The following is a 23,762-nucleotide window of genomic DNA, read 5'->3' as shown; positions in this document are numbered from 1 at the left end:
CTCCTGCTGCGGAGCACAGGCTCCGGACGCTCAGGCTCAGCGGCCATGGCTCACGGGCCAGCCGCTCCGTGGCATGTGGGATCCTCCTGGACCGGGGCACGAACCCGTGTCCCCTGCATCGGCAGGCGGACTCTCAACCAATGCACCACCAGGGAAGCCCAAGGGTTACTTCTTTGATTCACGTTAAAAGTATCCATTTCTATAGATATTTTTACATAGCACACATTTTCAATACTTTAATCATTTTTATAGTTTAAAATATAGCTGAATCCACTCCAAATTTTTTACATTTTCCCTCAGTTGATCACAGTTCTACCGCAAAGGCCAAGGGACAGTGCACAGGGAGAAAGGGTTAGTCAAGGTTCTTGTTTACAGCCAGCGTTCTGCATGGTGAAGACTCAGATTTAGCAAAATGTTCTTTCCTTAAATGGTTATCTGTGGCAATGGGATCCCAGGGCACAGTTTCCAGAGGAGCATTGGGAGAAAGGAGGGGGATGGTAGAGAATTCTACGATGGACAGAACATAGGGTCCTAGGTTAGATCAACGTATTCCAAATGAGCAGATAGGAGAATCTCTTCTAAAAGATTCTGAACAAATATAAAACTTTGTTTTCAAGTCTTGAGGAGCAGGAAGCTCATTACCAAACAAGGTAACTCATCCCACTGTTGGGATCCTCTCATCATTAAAAGATTCTCTGGTAAGATGACCTGAAATCTATCTTTTTATGCTTTTCTCACTCAGGTGTTGGTTTTGTCTCCCTGGAGCAACCCAGAACAAATTCATTACCCCATTCCTATGAAAGTCCTTCAAATATCTACTGGGAGTTTTCTCTTATTCAGGGGTGGAGGTTACATTTCTGCTAGCTTCCATGGGTGGTGAAAGCAGCTGGAATACTCTGAGCCATGGACATCACGCTTAGAGGTATGTAGGGCTGGGTGTAGGATGTGCAGAGTCCCAAGGCTAAAAGTTGGTTTTCAGTACATTAAGTTCACTGACTTCCCTGATCAAACAGATAAAGCTGACCAGTTGTTCCAAAGGATTCAGATGGATAAAAAGAAAACTTTTACATAACGGACATTAAAAAAACTAGTAAATGGAAAATTTAAGATAGAGAATTAAAAAAAGATCTACTTTTGGAGGAATAACTCTCCAATTGAAATTTTAATTGAGACTGAAATCTCCAAGAAATAATCCAGTTGTCAACAAGTAACTTTTAGAAGAAATTCTAAAATTTCTAGAATTAGAGTTGCATCTCTATGCAAACCCCAGCTTCCTCGTTGGCATGTAACTTAACAAACTGGGCTGTCTCATGCCAGGGGAAGAAGATTCTCTCAAACTCAGCAAGGAGCTACTCAGCCCTGAATGATGACGCAGGTACCATTACATCTCACAGAAGCTTCACCAAACTCTAATTAGAACGGTCTCAAGAGAGCTAGAAAGGCAGTGGAATTCTACATTTCATTTGCCAGAGAATAAAGTTCCACTGATGCACATTTCGAAAGCTGCTAATATCTCTTACAAGCTGAACATGTTTCACTTACACAAATACACTTCACCTTCTTGCTCATTTAAAGAGCCAAAATGAACTCTAAAATATTAGTATGTTAACAAAAAAAGCCTGAGTTTTAGGCTGCCACTAAAGACCAGGGTGAGATTTTATACAAGATTCTGGTGAAATTTTATGGGAGACTCACATAGAAAGCGCTTAAAACAGGGGTTTATATAATGAAAGTGATATTTCAAGTCTTCTCTAGAATACTGTGATGGCTAGGAGATCAATAACAGCTGATTTTAATTTAGGGCGAACCTGGCATTCACTTTTTGTTCTTAGGATAGAATGTATGGCGTGACTGAGAAAAATGGCAAGGAAAATAATTGCACGAAAGGGTAAAATAAATCTATAAAAAGACAACTTCTCACCATCTCACCAAGAAAATCCTATGAACTAGGCCCTAAAGGTAGGGATTTTTTTTTTCTCTGCCAAAAAGATTTTCATACCTTTCCTCTCTCCTAGGTGGCAGTGTAGCATAAAAAGAGACTAACCCAGGACTCACCAACTACTACAGGATTCAAAGATCACTAAGAATAGAGATTCAAGGAAAAATACTTAATAAGGTATTAGCCTAAAGAAACATTTTTTTTTATAAATAGAAAAGAGTAGTACTCACTGGTTCCACGTTATATGAAAAAAGAGCGTACTCTCTATCTGGAGATATTTCATATCTGACAGCTCTTAACGATTCCTAAAAGAAAAAACAAAGAACAAAGAATTTTAAAGTATTACGTATAACATAACTCAAAACCTTGTAGTGAAACTGTGCCTGTGGTACCATTTTCAAAATTTGCTAATAAAATTAGTACGGAGCCAACTTGCTGAAGTCCATTAAAAATGGCTACATCCTTTTTTTGTTAACCAAATAGTGTTCAGTTAATTAATGCTATTTTACATTTTATTTGTAGTTTTTTCAAATTTCAACAAAACATATTGTATCTGCTGAAACAAATCAGAAGAAATAAACATAAAAACAAATAACCTTTTCACACAAGACTCCCAATCTCTCTGTATCTTTAAACACACTTTCTTTTGCTCATTCTTATACTTAGAAGCTTATAGTAAGCAGATCTGTTCCTAAAATAGAATCACATTCCACACATGATTTGGCAACGTGCCTCTTCACCTTCATGGATTCTGACCCACAAGTCAGTGTATAGAGGGCTATCATTTTTTCTTTCAAATTTCTTCAGAGCACACAGGGAATTTTACATAAATGAAATCATCGAAAATGCTGTTTCCCTTCAACTTGCCCGTCTTCTCTGATGCACTCCCACTGCTGTACAGACCCTCATACCCACTAGAAAAAGCCGTACATTGTCAACTTGGCGTGTATCACTCTACAAATGATCATAGGACCACACGCAAGCATTAGATGTACAGCCGCAGCTGAAAATGACGTCACCTTACACAACACTCACCTTAGTTTTCCCACGTGACAATAACTTAAGGTTTACCCTGAATTAGCACTCTTTAAAGCTTGCATACTATTCTGTGGTGTGGCTATATCTTCATTCACTCAGTCCTTACTAAAGGGTAGCTACAGAGGTTCTTGTTATTCATGGCAGTTACATTCTAGAAAGTCTCCACAAATCCTGTTCCTAGGGGAATGCAGAGTTAGGTTCCTGTGAGCCTCTGGTCACAGTGTTTTTGTCAACCAGTCAGTACATAACCTTGTCTTAGGTGTGTTTCTGTTTGAAGACATCTTACTGAGTATATATTGCTTTCATCAACACAGAACTCATGGCTAACAACACTGTAGCCTGTGCCTGAATGAAGCTCATTAACACGTCTTTACTCCGTAAGAAAAACAACATCACAGCCTTCTTGAACTTAGGAACACAAGACAGGCCTTCAGCGTTATTCTTGTGAGCCATTTTAAACAGCATAATCACCAATAAAAAGCACAAAAATGTGAAAAACTTGGCACTACACAGACCACAAAAAGAACACTTGTTTATAGTACGAGGTTTGACACCTGAAGACAATGGACTTCAATATTCTGCCACTATGCACGTGTCCAAGGACGACTGCAGAAGCACCCTGAGTATTAACTTGGGAGTCACAAATAAACTTTAGCACAAGGCGAATCTGCAAATATGGAAGCCGTGAATGATGAAGGTCAACTGTGACGTGTTTCCAGTCTGCTGTTATTACACACAATGTTGTAATAAGGGTCCTCATCCAGATATCTTTACTGGTGTGTGTATGACTTAATTATTTTACAGGGTAGATTTCTAAGGGGAGAATTGATGATGTATAAGTTTTTTTAAAACTTTAAATAGATATTGCCAAATTCCTTTTCAAAATTGTTCTTGAAATGAACATTCTCACTACGGATGTAGGAATGCACCCATTCTTCCCTTCCTTGGCAGCAAGAAGTCACTGTATTTTCTTCCATTTTGACCCTCTGATGGGTGTGAAGTGGTGCCTCACTGATAGCTTAGTTTATTTCACTGCTTACATTCCATCCCCACTGGAGATGTTTTAGGCAATGTGGATTTTATCTTCAGAGAACTGTCTATCCATATCTCCTTGAAAGTATTTCCTATGCTGAGTTTTCTCCCATTCTCTCTTAAGCTCGCTCCTATCATGTTTTCACCCCACCTTGACCAAGACCGCTCTTCTCAAGGTTACCAGAGGCTCAGTCGCTAAATGTCATGCTAATTCCCCAGCTCTCACTGTACTTGGCGCTACTGACCACTGTCTCCTTCCAAACCCCATCTTCACTTGGCGGCCAGGGTACACCTGGTTTCTCTCTTACTTCCCTTGCTGCTTGTTTTCATGCCCCTTTGCAGGTTCCCTTGGTTCCTCTGACCTCTGAATCCTGGAATATCCAACACTCATTATTTGGACCTCTTTACTCTTCCATAAGAAATCACATCCCAGGTGATATCATCCAGCCTGGTAGCTAAAAATCCACGTACCTGCTGAGGATTCCGACAGTCAAGTCTCTGTCCAGATCTCCCAACTTGGTCTGGACTTGACCTCGACCTTCAGACTCGTCTATCTAACTGCCTCCCTGACATCTCTCCACTTGGATATCAAATGGGCACCTCATGTCAACGTGCATAAAACCAAGCCCCTCACATCCTATCCCCTCCCCCTGCAGCTCCTGGCAGCTCCTTGCTCATCTCAGATGTAGCAACCCCATTCACTCAGCTGCTCTGGCTAAACTCTTAGCCATCTTTTCTCTTGCTCTCTGTCTTACACACCTGAGATCCAGTTGATCAGAGAACACTGCTGGTTTACCACCAAAGGACACTCAGAACCCTTCCTTCCCTGCTGCCACCACACCAGTCTAAGGCATGGGCCTTATTTTCTTGAGCTATTGCAGTGACCTTCCAGCTGCATCTCCAGGTTCTGTCTTTGCCCCACTGCAGTCTGTGCTAGCCACAGGGGCCAGGGCCAGCTTTTAAATATGTAAATCATGGTACTGCACCTTGCTTGAAGCCCACCCACACGGCCTCCCATCACACTCACAGCATAAGTCAAAGTTCTGGCTGAGCAGTAGCCCTGCCTGGCCAGGGTCCCCATCCGCTCCCTCTCCCATCTCACCAGTGTCCACACCTTCTCAGAGCAAGCCAGGCACTGCTGTCTCAAGGACGCTGTGTTTGCTCTTCTCTCTGCCTGAAACTCTAGATTTTCACTTCTTTCATCTTTTTCCTCAAAAGTCACCCTTGGCGTGAGGACTTCCATGTCCTTGAATAGCCATTATATCTACAAACTTTAACAGGCTGGCCTCTAATTTTTTATAACTCTCTTTCCTTATTTCCCTAGAATAATAATTATCTAAAATAAAATATATTTTACATTTATTTATTTCCTGTCTCCTTCATTAGAATGTAAGCTCCTTGAAAGGAGGGTTTTCTCCAAAAACAATGTTTAATTTCTCTTGGCCATGTTTTGTAGTTTACAGCATGCAGATCTTGTCCGTATTTTGTTAAAGTTATCCCTAAGTATTTAGTATTATTGATATTTTATACATATATATATAAATAAAATACACATGTATATCTTAATTTCAATATGCAGTTGTTTATTGCTTACAGAAATATAACAGAATTTAGTACCCTGACCTTATGCTCCGCAACCTTGCTAAATTACATTAATTGTGGGTATTTTTTGGTAGATTCCTTAGAAGTTTCTACATAATCACTCTTCTCCCCTGTGGAGAGTTTTCTCCTTCCTTTCCTAACTGGATGCTTTTTGCTTCTTTTTATATCCAATTACTGCCAGTATGATGCCGTGTAGAAGTCATGAGAGTGGACACCTCACCTTTTCCCGATCTTATGAAGAAGGCATTCACTCTTCACTATTCAGTGTGATATTAGTGGTGCATTTTTTTTGTAGATGCCTTTAATCAGGTTGAAGATGTTCTTATCTATTTCCAGTTTCCTCAGAGCTTTCATAATAAATCTTGAATGTTATAATGAATGTTGCATTTTCTCAGTTGCTTTTTCTACATTATTGAGAGATGATTAGGTTGTTTAGCTTTTTTAAATCTGTCAATATGGTAAATTACATTGCTTGATTTTTAAACGTTAAACCAAACTTGCATTCCTGGGATAAACTCTATTTGGCCATGTTGTGTCACCCCTTTTATATAGTGCTAGATGTGATTTGCTAATATTGTGTGGAAGATTTCTGAAGCTGTGTTCATGGGGGAAATTGTGGTTTTCCTTTCTGGCAAATATCTTTGCTTGGTTTTTATTTCAGAGTAGTGCTGCTCCGCGAAATAATTTGGGAAATTATTCCTCCTCTTCTTCTATTTGTTTTATGAGTTTGTGTAGAATCAGTATTATGTTTTCCTTAAATGTTTGCTAGAATTCACCAGTGAAAACATTTGGGCTTTGAATTTTCTATATGTGGAGGTTTTAAACTAGTAATTAGATTTTTTATGTCAACATAGGACTATTCAGATTGCCAGCTGCATCTTCAGTGAACTGTGATAATCTGTGTCTTTCAAGCATTTATTTGTTTCATGTGCGTTGTCAAATTTATTGATAGAAAGCTGTTCAAAATATTTTCTATTATCCTTGTAATATCTGTAGTGATGGTCTCGCCTCTGTTCCTGATATTGGTTGTTTTGTCCTTTGTCTTCGTTCTTCATCAATTTTATTAATCTTTTCCAAAAAACAGCTTTGAGTACTCTTTAGTTTTTCTATTTTTTCTGTTTTCTATATGGTTGATTTCTTCTCTTTATTACCTTTCTTTTGTGTACTTAGGTTTACTTTTTCTTCTTTTTTCCCTAGTTTCTTATGGTGAAAGCTTAGATATAAGCACTTAAAGCTATAAATTTCCCTTTAAGTATACTGCCTTGCTGCATACCGTATATTTTGATATTATGTATTTTTATTTTCATTCATTTCAAACTATTCTCTAATTTCCATTTGATTTCTTCTTTGGCCAATTTTTTATTCAGAAGTATGGTGTTTAATTTCTAATCATCAGGATATTTTCCAGATTTTTATTTTGCTATTGGTTTCTAGTTTAATTTTGTATTTGCTAGAGAACATACTTTGTATAATCTCCAAGCTTTGAAATATATTGAGGCTATTTTAATGGCCCAGACTATGGTCTATCGTGGTAAATATTCCATGTGCACTCAGAAAGAATACGTACTCTGCTGTTGAGTGGTGTGATCTACAAATGTCAGGTCAGTTGGTTAATTGTGTTTTCAAGACTTTCTGTATCCTTACTAAGCTTTTTTCTACATGTTCTATCAATTACTAAGAGAGGATTGTTTGAATCACCAACTACAATTGTGAATTTGTCCATTTCTGCTTTTGGTTCAAGCAACTGTTGCTTGAAACACTGTAGCTCTATTGCTAGTTGAATACACCTTCAGGATTCTCATGTCTTCTTAATGAACTGACTCCTTTATCATTATGAAATCTTTCTTTTTATTTCTGGTAGTATCCCTTGCTCTGCAGTCTACTTTGTCTGATATTAGTTTAGCCATTCAAGCTTTACTTTGGTTAGTGTTTGCATGGTATATCTTTTTACAACCATTTAATTTTAACCTATGTCTTTATATTTAAGGTAGATATCATAGATAGCTTATAATTGGGTCTTGCTTTTTAAAACTAATCTTAAAATTCTCTAGGAGTAATAAGGGGAGCTTGTGTACATACTAAACACGGGGACATGAGGAAAATCTGTCCTTCACACTGCAGTTATTTTCCATTCTCTACTGGATTAGCTTTCTGGCCCTGTGTGACATGCTTGAGAAAAGTTACAACACGTTCCAAAGATTTTAGGTGTGTATGTTGGTGTTTCTTATGTCAATTTTTAGAGTAGGAGAAAAGGTTCAGAAATCTTACATAAGGTTACATAACGTTAAGAGGAGCTGGATATACATCACATTTAAAGAACCCTTTTATAAAAAGACAGATGTATTTGTTTTCAGGACTAGTTAATTCATTTTACCGAAATTTCCATCAAAAGCCTGGCCACACATTGACCACATTTATCATTCCGGGCACTTGTCACTCTATTATGTAGACCCAACTTTTCATCTGGTAAAAGCTTTCTCACTCCAAAGAATGTCCTTTAAATTTCTCAGTGTGCAGGTACATGGCCAATGAATTATCTTAGATTTTATCTCTGAATACTTTATCTTTATTTTTGAAAGGTACTTTTGTTGCATATAGAATTCTAGATTAACAGTTTTATTTTTCTCCCAGTACCTTAAAGGTGTCACTCCTCTTTCTTCTGGCTTGCATAGCATCTGGTGAAGAGTCTGTTGTCACACTTATGTTTGTTCTTCTGTACAAATGTCTCTTTGCTTTGGCTGCCATTAAGGTGTTCTATTTTTCACTGGTTTTCAAAACTTGATTATCATAGTGTAACTTGCTTTGGTGTGGTTTTCTTTATGTTTATTATGGTCAGGGTTTACTGAGTTTTTATACCACATGTGGTAAAAATTCAAAAGTGTGTTTTGTCTTTTCTCTCTTCTCTTTCTGGGGCATTAATATCAAGTATCTTACTCCACTTTATATTGTTCAACAAGTCATTGTGACTCTGTTCAGGGTTTTTTAATGTATTTTTTCCTCTCTGTTCTTCATTTTGGATAGTTTGTATTGCTATTAGTTAAAGTTTAATTTACTTTTTCCTTCCGTGGTGTCTAATCAGCTATTAATCTGGAGTTTTAAATTTTTATATTTTATTTTTCATCTCTGGAAATTTTATTTGCGTATTTTACAATCTTCAATTTCTCTTCACTATACTCATGGTTTTCTTTATATTCTTGAGCATTTGGAACATATTTATCTTAGCAGTTTTAATGTGTTTTTCTGCTAATCCCATTATCTGTTATTTGTGGGTCTGTTTCTATTGACTGATTTTTCTCCTTATTATGGGTCACATTTTTCTGCCTCTTTGTATATATAGTAATTTAAGAAATAACACCAGATATTTTGAATTTTCTCTTGTTGAATCTTGGATTTTTTTGTGTTCCTTCAAAGAATGTTGGACTTTCTATGACAGGCAGTTAATTATTTGTGGACTAATTTAATTCTTTCAGTTTTGTTTTGAAGATGTTGTAAAGGCTGTTCTACAATAACCATGATTTTGGGGGCTAGGTGAGCCTCATTCTTAAGGGGTTGCTCTTCTGGAGTCTCTGCTTAATATCTCATGGCCGGGAGACACTTAAATGATCCCTGGTGATGTATGAGCTCTGGGAATTTTTCCTCTTAAAGTGTCCTATAGTTTTGCTCTTTACTTGAAACTTTATTTTGTCCTGCCTTGTGCTGTTTCACGTTTTATAAATAAAGATCAACAATTAACCAAAGTCTCAAAGGGGACACTATGCAGATTTCTCAAGTATCCTTTAGTTAGCTTCCTCCTCTTGGGATGTCTGTTTCATAAATTGCAGCCATCTTTTTTCCACATGAACTCTGATCTCCTTAACTCAGCAAGACTGAAGGACTTCTGTCTTCCTCCTTGTGCTGAAGTCCAGCAAGAACATTCATGCAGAAGATCAGCTGGTTGTTTGGTTCATTTAATTTGTTTTCCTTTTCTCAGTGATCACACATGTGAGCTGCCTGTTTTCCAATGTATGAAAATTGTATTTTTACCCTATATTTTACCCTGTTCTACAGTTGTGTTAGGAGAGTATAAGAATGATCAGCTTATACTCTCATAGCCAGGACCAAATGTCGAGAAGAGAATTTTAGTTTGTTTTGTCATATTGTATTCCCAGTGCCTAACAGTGACTGGCACTTAACAGAATCTCTGTAAATATTTGCTGAATAAATGAATGACTATATCCTCAGTTGTTATAAGAGTGGCAATCATGTTACTGGTACAAAGATAACACCAAGCAAAACCAGCAAAGAGTCCAACTTTCTACACCTGAAAACCATCATAGGTCACATCTCTTGATGGAGGGTCAGCTGCCAGTGATACTACTTGAGACAAGTAGAATTTCATTAGGCTGTTTGAGAAGCTTATCACTGCCATTCTTAGGTAGAGTTTCACTCATTTTTGACAATCTCAGTCCCCATGCCCCCTGGGTGTGAAAATTATAGGCTGTATGTCCACCTTTTCACCAGGTGCAAATAATGGATGCAAAACTCACTTAGCACATTTCCTAAACATTTGCACCAAGACTATGAATCAAAGATACATTTTCCCAAGCAAAGTAGGCTTTGGTTTCAGGTTTGTCTGAGGGATGTTCCTGCAATGTTTTGTCTATTTTAGATTATTTGTCTTTTTCTGATCAATTTGAAAGAGCTCCTTGTAGACTGTAGATATTAGCCTTTTATTTGTTACCTGGATTGTAAATATTGTCCATTATTTTTCCACCAATTCTGCCTTTTTAAATTTTGAAACCTAAAACTCTTTTATGGTAAGTTAAATATGGCTATCTTTTTTATAGCTTCTGGATTTTCCATTTAAAAAATTTTCTCTCTTTTGTACTAAACCAAATGATAGATTCTTTTCAACATTTATATCTTTAGTACAATTGGAAATTAATTTTGTATGCCTGTGAAATGAGACATTATTTCCTTGTAGATAAAGAGTTAAGTTATGCTCATATTGTTTTCTAATTATGTGATCATCTCCCCCAATGATTTTTATATATCAAATACCCTTTATATTGAAACCCACTTCTGAATTATTTGGTCTTTTACTGCTCTCTAGGCTATTCCTATGCAAAATTTTATGGTTTTAAGCTTATACTTTGGGGTCAAAGAGCCTGTGAGTCACACTCTGCTTGGAACATTTACTATGTGAAATTTAGAACATTTCTTAGCTTCTCTGTGCCTCTGTAAAATGGAGATAATATCATGGTTGATGTGAAATTCAATGACATAATTACAATGCCTGGTGCTATCAGCTATTATTAGTAGTATTAGTTATTACTGTGATTGAGTTGAGTACAATATGTTTATTATGTGTTTTAATATCAGGTAAAGGAGTACATGTTACCATATATTTTGAAACTTTCTGTGGCTACATTCAGGTGTTTATTCTCATATATGTCAATTAGAATATTTTATCAAATGTTCAACACTAATTTTTTTCAAAGTTCTAATTAGGATTATGTTAAAGTTTTATATCAATCTTAAGAGAATTAACATTTTAAATACTATATTCTCACCTAAGATTACATTGTATCTTTAATTTTTTTTTCCAAATCGTCAACAAGATTTTATAGTTTGCTTATTCTTTTATGCTGTTCTTAGATTTATTCTAGGTCTTTTTATAGTTTTTGTTCTTATTGTGAATGGAGTATTTTCTCCATTTCTACTTCTAGATACTTATGTTAATGAAGAGAGAAGGCATTGATTTATTTATGTATTTTTGTATTTAGCCATATTAATAAATTTTCTTATTAACTGCAGTAGTTTTTAAAAACTAATCTCTGTTAGGTTTTCTAAGATAGAATTATGTTATCAGAAAGAGGGATATAAGTTCTTCCCAGTTCCTATTCCAATCATGTAGTTTGCTTATATACTGCATTTCCCATGATCTCTAAGAACATATTAAATATTAATGATGATGTTGACTATTCCTTCCTGACTGTAATTGAAATGGTTTTATTGTTTGCCATTTAGAAATGTTTTCACTGCTAATTGGCTCATGATAAATAGTCTTCACCATATTTAAGCAGTTTTTATTCTTATCTTACCTGGAATTTTTATTAGGAGTGGTTGATAAATTTTACCAGATGGCTTTTCAGCATCTTGTGATATAATCATAAGTATTTTTCTGTTATTTTGCAGTTGTAATTAATTTTGTTGATTGATTTCATGACATCATTGTCATGATTAGACCTTACTTGTTCAGAGCACATTATGATTTTGATACATGACTGAATTCTACTTGCCAATATTTTATTTACAATTTTTGCATTTATGCTCACTAGTGAGATTGGTGTATAGTTTACATTTTGCATTATTTAGGGCTATTTAGTTATCAATAACACAATTTTTTAATAACATTATTCTGACTTTAAAAAATATTGGTCTACATATATGAGGATTCCATATATATATATATATATATATATATATATATATACATATACATATATACACACACACACACACACACACATATATAAAACTATAGGCCTGTTTCTGGTGAGATGCATATCTAAATGGTTGTGCCTTGTTTTCTTGTACTACATAAATATGTATGTGATTAGGAATGCAGAGAAAGAAAGGTGGCCATTGGTGGGAGAGAGAGAGATAAAATGATAGAATGCTCCAAATTATCAAGTAATAGAAAGTAAATGAAGAGTACAAAGCATCAATATATCCATAGGCTATTTTGTGAAAACAATCTCCTCATAAAGGGAAAAAAACCTAATAATTAGTATCACTACTAATTACAAGATTAGTAATGATAAAACAAAAGCCAAACACTGACAAGATTAAATGATTTCTAAGAGGACACTTTGTGCAACTCTAGGGGAACACGTATTAAACAAAATAAATGGACAACTGTAATCTCACCCTCCCTAGTCAATAAGGAAGAGGGGAACTTGTGGACAAGGTAGCACAGCCTGCCCCTGGGCTCCTAATTCGCCTAAAAATCATTTCATTTGGAATCAGACAGTCCCAGGTGCCACTCCCAGCACTCCCAGAGAAAATCGGAACATGCAGTCGCTATAGAACAGGAGAAAGGAGGATGAATGCTCAACCACTGAGAAAAGCGTCCAGATGGTTTCACAAGCTGAATTCTCTCTAACCTTGAAAATGGATCATTCTGTGCACTCAGGGGCATCAGCATTTTTGCATTAGGCTAAGCTGACACACTATTTTGCATCTGTAATCTTTATTTTAGGCAACATGCAGCAGCCTCCAGGAGCAATCTTGTGGTATGTGACGATGGACCACAGGTATGAACACACCTCTGAAGCTGGGCACCCTTCTCAGCCGTGGGATGCTGGCCTCAGTTCCCTCTGGAGCCCTGTGGGCACAAAGGCTGCAGCTGGATACTTTACGCAATTTAGAAATAATTTTGTTTGGAATTAGACAAAGCTGAGTTCAGTTCTCAGGACTCCCAGCTCTCGCTCCCAGCTACGAGAAAAAGTTTTTTTTTTTTTTTTTTTTTTGCGGTACGCGGGCCTCTCACCGCTGTGGCCTCTCCCGTTGTGGAGCACAGGCTCCAGACACGCAGGCCCAGTGGCCATGGCTCACGGGCCCAGCCTCTCCGCGGCATGTGGGATCCTCCCGGACCGGGGCACGAACCCGTGTCCCCTGCATCAGCAGGCAGACTCTCAACCACTGCGCCACCAGGGAAGCCCGAGAAAAAGTTATTTTAACCTCCATACACTTCAGCTTTCTCATCTACAAAGCAAGAGTAACAAAGTACTGCTGCTCACAGGATTCCTAAGGATTTCAATTAAATAAGATGATATATGTACAGTGCTTAGGATAATTCTGGTTGCATTGTAAGCACTGAAATATCAATTATTAGTTGATTTATCCTGCATAAACCTTGCAGCATCCTCTTCCTCAAAGTGTCCCTGGTTTTCCACTCCGCCACGCCTTACTTCTCCGGACTTTGTGTCTCTGAGATTGCCACTCTTCCCATTAACAAGGGTCAAAACCCCCAGATCACACAGACCACTGCTGCAGTCTCACCCGCCTGCACACAAAATGTCACCATTTGTTCTCAATTCTACCTCCACACTCAGACTTACACCCACTCCACTCCCCGCTTTCCTGCCTTCATTCAGGGCCGCATTCCTCTTCATCTGGACCTGAAGCAGCCCCTGGGGACTCCTTGCCTAGAATCATTCTCTTCTCCAAATTCCCTTTCATACTGGTCTGGAGTTACTTTCCTAAAGCACACAATTGTCCTCGAAAAACCTATCCACTCCAATTTCCTACAGAGTAAAGACGAGCCCGCTAAGAACAGTACTTGATGACTTGCTCTTTTTCCTGGGCCTTTAAGCCCCAGCCTTCCGAGCCCCTCCCAGTCAGGCTACACCAGGTCAAGACAACTCGCTACATGGTTTACCCACGAACTTTTGTTACTCCGCCTGTTCACGCTGCCAGGGTGCCATTTCCCACTTGTCTCTAGACTGCATTCGCCTTCCAGGGGCAGCTGGAACGCTCCCTCTTCACACCCTCAACTACTGTCGACACCAATACCCTTCTCTCCTTCCTCACCTTGTTCCCATCCCATACGGGACCTCAACTCAGAATATATTCCATTCATTTAGATCTTCTGACTTCCTTTAGATCTGGGCTGAAAGCTTCCCAGGAATAAACATTGTGGTTTACAAATCCTGTATCCATCCACCCATCTCGTGGAGCCCAGGGCCTTGCTCAGAGAAGACTCTCCCTTAATGTCAAATGATGAGATGCAGGTGTGACAGGACAGTGGCATCAGGCCACCCCTCACCTAAAGAGAACAGCATGTTTGGGGCCAGAAAGATCAAGCTGCTACTTTATTTCTTTTCAGGTCTTTTAAAGACGTAAGTATAAGGTATGCTACTCATGTACTTTAAAAATTAAAAACATGGGGGAGGGAAGGATTGGGAGTTTGGGATTAGCAGATACAAACTAGTATATATAGGATGGATAAACAACAGGGTCCTACTGTGTAGCACAGGGAACTATACTCAACATCCTGTGATAAGCCATGATGGAAAAGAATATGAAAAAGAATACATATATGTGTAACTGAATCGCTTTGCTGTACAGCAGAAACTGACACAACATTGTAAATCAACTATATTTTAATAAAAATTTTTTTTAAATAGAAAAAAGAAAATAATCATTTGAAAATGATTTGTCCTACTTACAATTTAAAAAATTAAAAGCAATAGCCTATGAAATGAAAATGAGAACTAAAATAAGTCAAAGATACTTTTGGTTTTTGTCCTATCTTGTTATATGAGAAGCAGACAAAGAAAGGGGAGAAAGAGAGGGGAAAAGAGTAAAAGAAAAAAATCAGGAATAAAATGAAAGCGATCATCTGAGACACCAGAGGAAAACAGAAAAACACAGAGGGACAAAGAGGATGGGCAGAACCATGTAGACATAGAAACGAATACAGAATACAGAGAGACAGTCTGTACCAAAGCTTTCTACAACATTCTTGCAAAAGACGTTGACTTTTTAGGCCACCCTTTTGTTCCTGGACTAAGGGGGTTTGAAACCCTGAGGTCAGTCTGGTCAGAAGTCAGTGCTTGTGGTCAACTATGGGGACAGGCCAGCTGCTCCCTGCCCCACCCGCCAGATTTGGATCTGTGAGAGAATTAGGTCTCGCTGCTGCCAGATCTTCCAGTTTTTCAAGAGAAGCCAGAAATCTGGATGTTGAGTTTGTGAAAAACTACTCTGTGGCCCAAATAAGACATTTCAATGGGCACCATTGGTGCCAGTGTTTACCCTCTGAATTATGGACACACACAAGGCTATTTCTCCTTCCTCGCTCTAACCTGGGTGCCAAGTGCAGTCAGCCTGGGGTGGAAATGCTCGCTGGGCACGGCTGGCGCCACCACAGATGCTGTTCTAGCTGTGGGTCTGGCAGCATCAGTTTGGGGAAGAATATGGTTGAGATTAGAAGCACATCTTCCAGAGGGCCTCTGTTGTTTCTCTCCTGGATTCTGGAATGGCTCTAATCATACTAGTAATTATGTCTCTCCCTGTGAGGAGTCAGAATTCATTAATTTTTAGAGAGTGAGATAAAATTCAAATTCCACAGGCTAATGATTGTATAAAGTCAGAGAGAGAAATTAGAGAAACAAAAAGGCTAAATGTTAATCTAGTAATTTAAATAAGTAATTAAAACAAGTGGATTAGTAATTAAACAAGTAAAGACATAAAAAGTGAGAAAACCTGACATAAGCATAATGACAGGATGCGTTTTTTTTAGTTTACTTGTTTTCTCTTCCAAGTGTTTCTAGGAACCATCTACAGCTCTTACATATTCATCAATGGAAGAAGTCTAATGTCTTTGAAATGTAAGGCTGAATTTTTAAAAATCTGATTAAAATTACTGAGTAAACAGCATTGAAACAGTAATTATGGAAATCATCACACTGGAAAATAATACACAAAATGTCACCACCTAACATGACAAGCTACTGTCAGAGTTCATTGTTCACTTCCCAGCTTTTTCAATGGACATAGCTGATGTTTACAGCTGTTAACTGAAGTGTATTAATATTGTATTCTTCTGTGTCTATTTAGTATAACAGCATAAATATTTTTCATATTACTTTATAGCCTTCATAACTATTATTTTAATGGTTACATCATATTTTATTTATTTTTATTTACTTATTTCTTCAGTTTCAGGTACTTTTCACTGTTTTTAAAAACTTTCTAGATAATTTACTTATGAAAAATTCCCTGGAATGAGTCAAAAGACATAAATATTCTTATTAATCTTGAATATATTGCCAAGTTGCTTTCCCAAACACCTGGAACAATTTAAATAATACAGTGAATGACTGTATCCATTGTACCACTCCTTGCTACCGCTGGTATTATCAGTAAAGAGGGTGTAAAAAGGATGAACATCACAGGTAACACAGTGGGCTATACTGAATGGGCCTGCTGGGTCAACAGCTCGTGAAGTGCAGGTCAAGCCACTGTTGTCTGTGGACCGTCTTGGCTTCCTCATCAAAGAAAAGAAGGGTTTGAATCACATAATCTGCAAAGACTATTTCAGCTTTAAAAACTTGAATCTCAAGCAAAGGCTAACACTTCATCCTCCAGAGAATTTTTGGTGTATTATGTTTTAGACGGATTGGAGAGATAACAGTAAGTTTCTGTATGAATTACAGCCCCTGAGAAATCAATGTCATTAAGTCCACTGTAAATGCACTTCTGGGGGCAGGGGGGGAGAGGGAGAGGGGGAGGAAGGGGAGAGGGAGAGGGAGAGGGGGAGAGAGGGAGGGAGGGGGAGGGAGGGAGAGAAAAGGAAGAAATCAGTGGGGTGGTGTGGCAATTTCTTTTTTTTTTGGCACGCGGGCCTCTCACTGCTGAGGCTTTTCCTGCCGCGGAGCACAGGCTCCGGACGCACAGGCCCAGCAGCCACGGCTCACAGGCCCAGCCGCTCTGCGGCACGCGGGATCCTCCCGGATCGGGGCACGAACCCATGTCCCCTGCATCGGCAGGCGGACTCCCAACCACTGCGCCACCAGGGAAGCCCGGCAATTTCTTAAAATAAGACAGCAGTGAAGTTTGCCACATTGACCCTTCCTTTCACAAACAATTTCTCAACCGTGCAACGCTGTTTGAAAGCATTTTTCCCACGGTAGAAGTTCTTTCAAAATTGGAGTCAATCCTCTCAAATCCTGCAGCTGCTTTATCAACTAAGTTCATGAAATATTCTAAATCCTTTGTTGTCATTTCAATAATCTTCACAGCATCTTCACCAGGAATAGATTCCATCTCAAGAAACCACTTTCTTTGCTCATCAATAAGAAGCAACTCCTTATCTGCTCAAGTTTTATCAGGAGATTGCAGCATTTTAGTCAACGTCTTCAGGTTCTACTTCTGATTCTAGTTCTCTTGCTGTTTCCACCACATCTGCAGTTACTTCCCCCACCGAAGTCCTAAATCCCTCAAAGTCACCCATGAGGGCTGGAATCAACTTCTTCCAAACTGCTGTTAATGTTGAGATGTTGACCTCTTCCCACGAACCATGAATAGTCTTAATGGCATCTAGAATGGTGAGTCCTTTCCAGAAGGTCTTCAAGTGACTTTGCCCAGATCCATCAGAGGAATCACTATCTCTGGCAGCTACAGCCTTACGAAATGTATTTTCTTAAATAATAAGACTTGAAAGTCAGAATTACTCCTTGATCCATGAGCTGCAGAATAGATGTGTTCACAGGCATGAAAACAACATTAATCTCATTGTACATCTCCATCAGAGCTCTTGGGTGACCAGGTGCACTGCCAATGAGCAGCAGTATTTAAAGGGAATCTTCTTTTCTGAGCAGTAGGTGTCAACAGTGGATTTAAAATATTCAGTAAACCATGTTGTAAACAGATGTGCTGTCATCCAGGCTTTGTTGTTCCATTTATAGAGCACAGGCAGAGAAGACTTAGCATAATTCTTAAGGACCCTAGGATTTTTGGAATGGTAAATGAGCATTGGCTTCAGCTTAAAGTCACCAGCCGTATTAGCCCCTAACAAGAGAGTCAGCCTGTCCTTTGAAGCTTTGAAGCCAGGCATTGTCTTCTCCTCTCCAGCTATGAAAGTCCTAGACGGCATCTTCTTCCAACATAAGGCTGTTTCATCTGCATTGAAAATCTGTTGTTCAGTGCAGCCACCTTCATTCATTATCTTAGCTAGACCTGCTGGATGACCTACCGCTTCTACATCAGCACTTGCTGCTTCGTCTTGCACTTTCATATCATGGAGATGGCTTCTTTCTTCAAACCTCAGGAAACATCGTCTGCTAGCTTCAAGGTGTTTTTCTGTAGCTTCACCATCTCTCTCAGCCTTTATAGACTTGAAGAGAGTTAGGGCTTTGCTCTGGATTAGGCTTTGACTTCAGGCCATGTTGTGGCTGGTTTGATGTTCTATCCAGAACACTACAAGTTTCTCCACGCCAGCAATAAGGTTGTTTCACTTTCTTATCATTCGCGCGTTCACTGTAGGAGCACTTTTAATTTCCTTCAAGAACATCTCCTTTCCATTCACAACTTGGCTAACTGATTGGAGCAAGAGGCCTAGCTTTCAGCCTGTCAGCTTTCCACACGCCTTCCTCACTCAGCTTCAGCATTTCCAGATTTTGATTTGAAGTGAGAAACATGCGAATCTTCCTTTCACTTGAACACTTAGAGGAACTTGTAGGGTTATTACTTGCCCTAATTTCAATATTGTTGTGTCTCAGGAGACAGAGAGGCCTGAGGAGAGGGAGAGAGACAGGGGCACGGCCAGCTGGTGGAGCAGTCAGAACACACACAACATTTTCAATTAAGTTCTCCGTCTTGTATGGATGTGCTCCATGGTGTCCCCAAATAATTGCAACAGTAACATTAAAAATCACTGATTACAGTTCCCATAACAAATATAATAGTCATGAAAAAGTTTGAAATATTGTGAGAATTGCCCAAATGTGACACAGAGACACACACTGAACAAATGCTGTTGGAAAAACGGCGCCAAAAGACTTGTTTGACGTAGGGTTGCCACAAACCTTCAATACGCAGAACAACGCAGCATCTGCAAAGCTCAATAAAATGAGGTCTGCCTGTATGTAATCCACGTGAAAGTTAGCTTAGGTTTTACTTTTAGAAATCGGAGAGAATGCCCCTGCTTCACCCTGGGAGGCGGCCCAGACACACCTCCTGCAGGAAGGAGCTCCAAGTCAAGGGAGGCCCGTTCCCCCTCCCTGCCGCTGACCGGGTCACCCTGTGTGCCTGAGCCCTGAGCTGCCCGGGTCCTCCAGTCCACCTGACCATCCTGAGTCACACTGACTTGCACCCACATTCTACGTCTGTCCTCTCATGTCATCCAGACAACGCTCCTGAGGGGAAGGACGGGGTACACAGAGCTTGCACAGCTGCCTGAGGACCTGTCACTGTGGAGCAGAGAGCAGTGCTGGCAGGGAGGAGCGGGGTCAGGGACCACCTCAAACCTCTCACCACACTGACGCTCAGGGAAGCCGCTCACCTCGGTTTTGTGTGTTTTATATCCATTCATAGAATACACAGTTACAGAGCACCCACTATGCACAGGTCACAGTGCCAAGCACCGTGGAAGAGACAAAATTAATTCAGCTAGAACCTGCCTCCAATGAGCCTGACTACTGAGCAGGCAGCAGATGTCCGAGCTCATGCAGAGATGATGTGCTTGTGATTTCCTTCCCTGCAGAAATCTAACGGAGCACCTCAAAAATCTGTGGTGACGTGGATGGACCTCGAGACTGTCATACAGAGTGAAGTACATCACAAAGAGATAAACAAATGTCATATGCTAACGCGTATGTGTGGAATCTACAAAAGTGGTACAGATGAACCTATCTGCAAAGCAGAAACAGAGACAAACAAGTAGAGAACAGACGTATGGACACCAAGGGGGAGAGGGGGAGGGGATGAATTGGGAGATTGGGATTGACACATACACACTATTGATACTATGTATAAATAGATAACTAGTGAGAGCCTGCTGTAGAGCACAGGGAACTCTACTCCATGCTCTGTGGTGACCTAGATGTGAGGGAAATCCAGAAGGGAGGGGATTATGTGTATATGTATGGCTGGTTCACTTTGCTCTACAGCAGAAACTAGCACAGCACTGTGAAGCAACTATACCCCAATAAATAAAAACTAAAAAACAAAAACACTCTGGGAGGATCCTGCAAAAAAAAAAACAAAAAAACATAGAAGTTGGAAAAGGGACCAGGATATTTTGATAAATCCTTCCTAAAATCAATTATTATGTCACATCAAATATGAGATGCTACCAAATAGTAAGGATCTGAGAATATCTCACCATCAAAAAATTAATATAAAAAACAAAGGAATGCAAATAACAGTGTGAACCAGGATGGAATTGCCTTAGAAGGTTAAATGTCTATGTGAACTCACAATTTAAAGTGTTTCTGGTATTCTGAAATATTTCATGATCTGATTTCTACCATTTGAAGCTGTGAGAAGGGATGACTGAATTCCTTTTGGTCAAAGGAAGCTGTTTGGGGGGGCAGGTGAGAACCCTCCAGGTGAGCCCAGCACAGCACAAGCTCTCATTTGCATAATTATTAATGATGTACAAAGCCCTTGTGCTGGATTGCCTAGTGTTTGCATTCATTTGCCTCCCCTTCCATTGATCCATCCCGGGAAAGAGCCAGTCACGGAAGCCAAGGAGCCAGGGGGATGCTCAAGGCCAGCAGGCTGGAGGACCCTTGTGTGACCTTGTGTGTGACGGTCCTTCTCAGTGGCTGGGGAAAGAGAACGAGGTCAGAGGTCAGATTGTAGGTTACTATTTTAAACTTCTGCTGACCTGGGCATTCACTGCTTCATGTTCACGTCTCCACTAGTTTCAGGTTGTTTTAAGATCAACCTAAAGGGCTTCCCTGGTGGCGCAGTGGTTGAGAGTCCGCCTGCCGATGCAAGGGACACGGGTTCGTGCCCCAGTCCGGGAAGATCCCACATGCCGTGGAGCGGCTGGGCCCGTGAGCCATGGCCACTGAGCCTGCGCGTCCGGAGCCTGTGCTCCACAACGGGAGAGAGGCCACAACAGTGAGAGGCCCGCGTACCGCAAAAAAAAAAAAAAAAAAATCAACCTAAAGATTACAGGTGGCCTCACAGGTAGCACAGCCTCTTCCTCAGCTTACTTTTATCATTTAAACAATCTCAAAGCTTCCAGGTTTCAAATAAGGAGAGACCACCTAGGGAACCAGCATCGGAAAGGCAGGCGGGCAGAACCGGGCAAGAGCCACAGCCCTGTGTGCCCGCTCTCTCCAGCCCACTCATCCTCCCGGGAGCAGAGGGTCCGCCGACTGTGATCCCTTCTGAACATCATGCTTCCCCTTCTTAATACTTGCTCATGAAAATACAGAGAGCTGGATCATTCCATCAGCTTTAACTTGCAGATGGAGTAACTGAAGCACAAGTTTAACTGGCTCAAGAGAACTTAAATCCAGAGCTTCTGTGTTCTAAATGATGATGCAGACACTCAATGACTTTTCCTCTCTTTCCTTCGTCTGAGGTCTGTTTACAGGAGCCTTTACGTGTAGCTTTGAGCCAAGAATAAACTGGCATGATCACGAACAGTATCAATCAGGCTGTACACATTTGGTTCTCAACAAATGTTTCTGAGGTGAGTGAATAAATGACATTTTAAGAAGGAATTTCATCATACAGAATAAACCTTCCAATTTTCAAGGTGAGCTCTTCCTTTTTTCTTTACCTAAGGAGGTTTCTGAAGTCACCTTATTACTTGGCTAAAACAACTTCAGTTAAAATACACGATCTGTCACAAGTTATTGATTGGAGAAAGAGAAGGCTGTTCCTAGTCTTGTATTTCCTTACTAAGTGCAGCTGTACCAACAGTACCCTACTTTCAGCAAACTGACATCCTTATGGGAAATATCGATAACATCCTGGCATTAACATGTACTTACCCTCAGCAATGGTCTGATCATTTTCTCCTTTCAATTAATATGAGAAAACTATTTCTGCAACTTCAGTATTTTTGAGTTGAATCAGCTTTTCTTACAGGAGCCGTTCTACCAAAGATGATTTTTTAATGCAAAAATGCAAGCACATTCATTCTTTCCAGGTCGGGTCCTACTTTGCAGACTACTACTGAATTCAATACCTGTTGCTTTGGGAATTACACCATCATACAACCTTGCTAGCCCTCTCTTACGCCAGCAAACAGTCTCTGTAAAGGGCAGGATCCAGCCCATACTAAACCTCAATAAAATGTTTATTCTTAAAGAAAAAGGTATCGCTACACCAAAAAGAAAGGAAGAGTATTTAAACAGCAGTGTCATGTTCTTGAGAAGGTAGGGCAGCATTTGTGTGGGACAGGGGATAGGGCAACGCAAAGATGGAATCATCCTTTCATCCCTTGTTGTCCCTGGGACAAGGCTCCGGGGACCTGCCTGAACGCTCACCCAAGGACTCCGGAAAGCTCACTCACTACACTGGGCTCGGGATCCTTATCTGTAAAACCAGGCAGCTAATTTTTTCTATCGTCTCTGATCCCCAGATCACAGGATTCTAGGATTCCTATGTTTCTGATTCTCATCAGAGGCTTCTTATGATGGTTCTGATTGAGAATTCGTGGCCTGTTTTAATTCTTGCTTTTAACACAGACTTGGCCTTAGTTTCTTCCTTTGATTTCCTCCATGTACTGGACAAGAAAATGATCAACTCCCTAAAGCTGAAGATTTATTCCTTCTAAAAATAAGCATGAACATATATGAAAAAAACAGTTAATTCTCTTTAAATCGATTTCTGGTACATAACTTCAGTCAATTCTTTAATAAATATCATTAACTGTTACATGGACTCCAAATCTTAACGCCATTACCTTTGGGGAAACAGGTTTTCCCAGACGATGAAGCAGTGGCATTCATATCGACTCAGTACTTGTTCTAAAGCATAAACATCACTTAATGTCATTAGAGCGAGTATAGTCAGTGCCTAAATTAATATTCTCTGCGCACTTTAAGATGCATTTTTAAAAAATATGAGATCGTGCAAGCAGTCCTGAAGTATTCTCTGAATTACTACAATTGTTCTGTAAATGTGCAAATGCCTTAGGACTTATCTTTGAATTATATATGATATGCAACACTTGTTTCCAACACCTGCAGAGAAATTTCCCGTATACTCAGAGAAATGGTGATTTGATCTTATTAAATTAGTGTGGTTTCAATTTCACATTATCTGTAGCTGCTCAGCCTGTAGTATTACAAGTTTATTGCTTCTGCTTGGCTATATGAAAAGTTGAAACCTAAAGTCATTTTCTGCTTTATTGACTTGAAGGCGGGAAAACTGAAATTATCCTTGTCATTAAAGAGAGTACTTACAATTTTTTTGCCTTCTATTAACACCGTAGAAGTATTTGTTTCAACATTCTGCAGTATCACACTTCCTTTCTGCTCTCTGTAGATGAATTCTTTATCTACAAGAGAGGAAATAAAACAGAAACATGAAACATCAAGGAACTCACTAGCTTTTGATGGACACAGGTAAATGAACTGACTAGTTCCAACAAAAGTATATCCTGCATTTCATCAAAGGGTCCTTTAAATATGGT

At 39.5% G+C, this 23,762-nt stretch overlaps 1 protein-coding gene across 2 annotated transcripts in view; it reads right to left on the bottom strand.

Moving 5' to 3' along the window:
* The window catches only part of DPP6 (dipeptidyl peptidase like 6), a 772,268-nt gene that overhangs the window by 295,286 nt on the left and 453,220 nt on the right, over positions 1 to 23,762 (bottom strand). For both annotated transcript variants that reach the window (XM_060021180.1, XM_060021181.1), the window contains exons 4-5: positions 23,533 to 23,627; positions 2,170 to 2,244 (exon numbers count right to left, since the gene is read on the bottom strand). In XM_060021180.1, coding sequence (XP_059877163.1) covers positions 2,170 to 2,244; positions 23,533 to 23,627 — 170 coding nt within the window. The remainder of the gene's footprint in view (positions 1 to 2,169; positions 2,245 to 23,532; positions 23,628 to 23,762) is intronic.

This window comes from Delphinus delphis, chromosome 9 (assembly GCF_949987515.2).
Source record: "Delphinus delphis chromosome 9, mDelDel1.2, whole genome shotgun sequence".
Taxonomy (NCBI): domain Eukaryota; kingdom Metazoa; phylum Chordata; class Mammalia; order Artiodactyla; family Delphinidae; genus Delphinus; species Delphinus delphis.
Note: the sequence above shows the minus strand (reverse complement) of the source record. Positions and strands in the feature narration are given on the sequence as shown.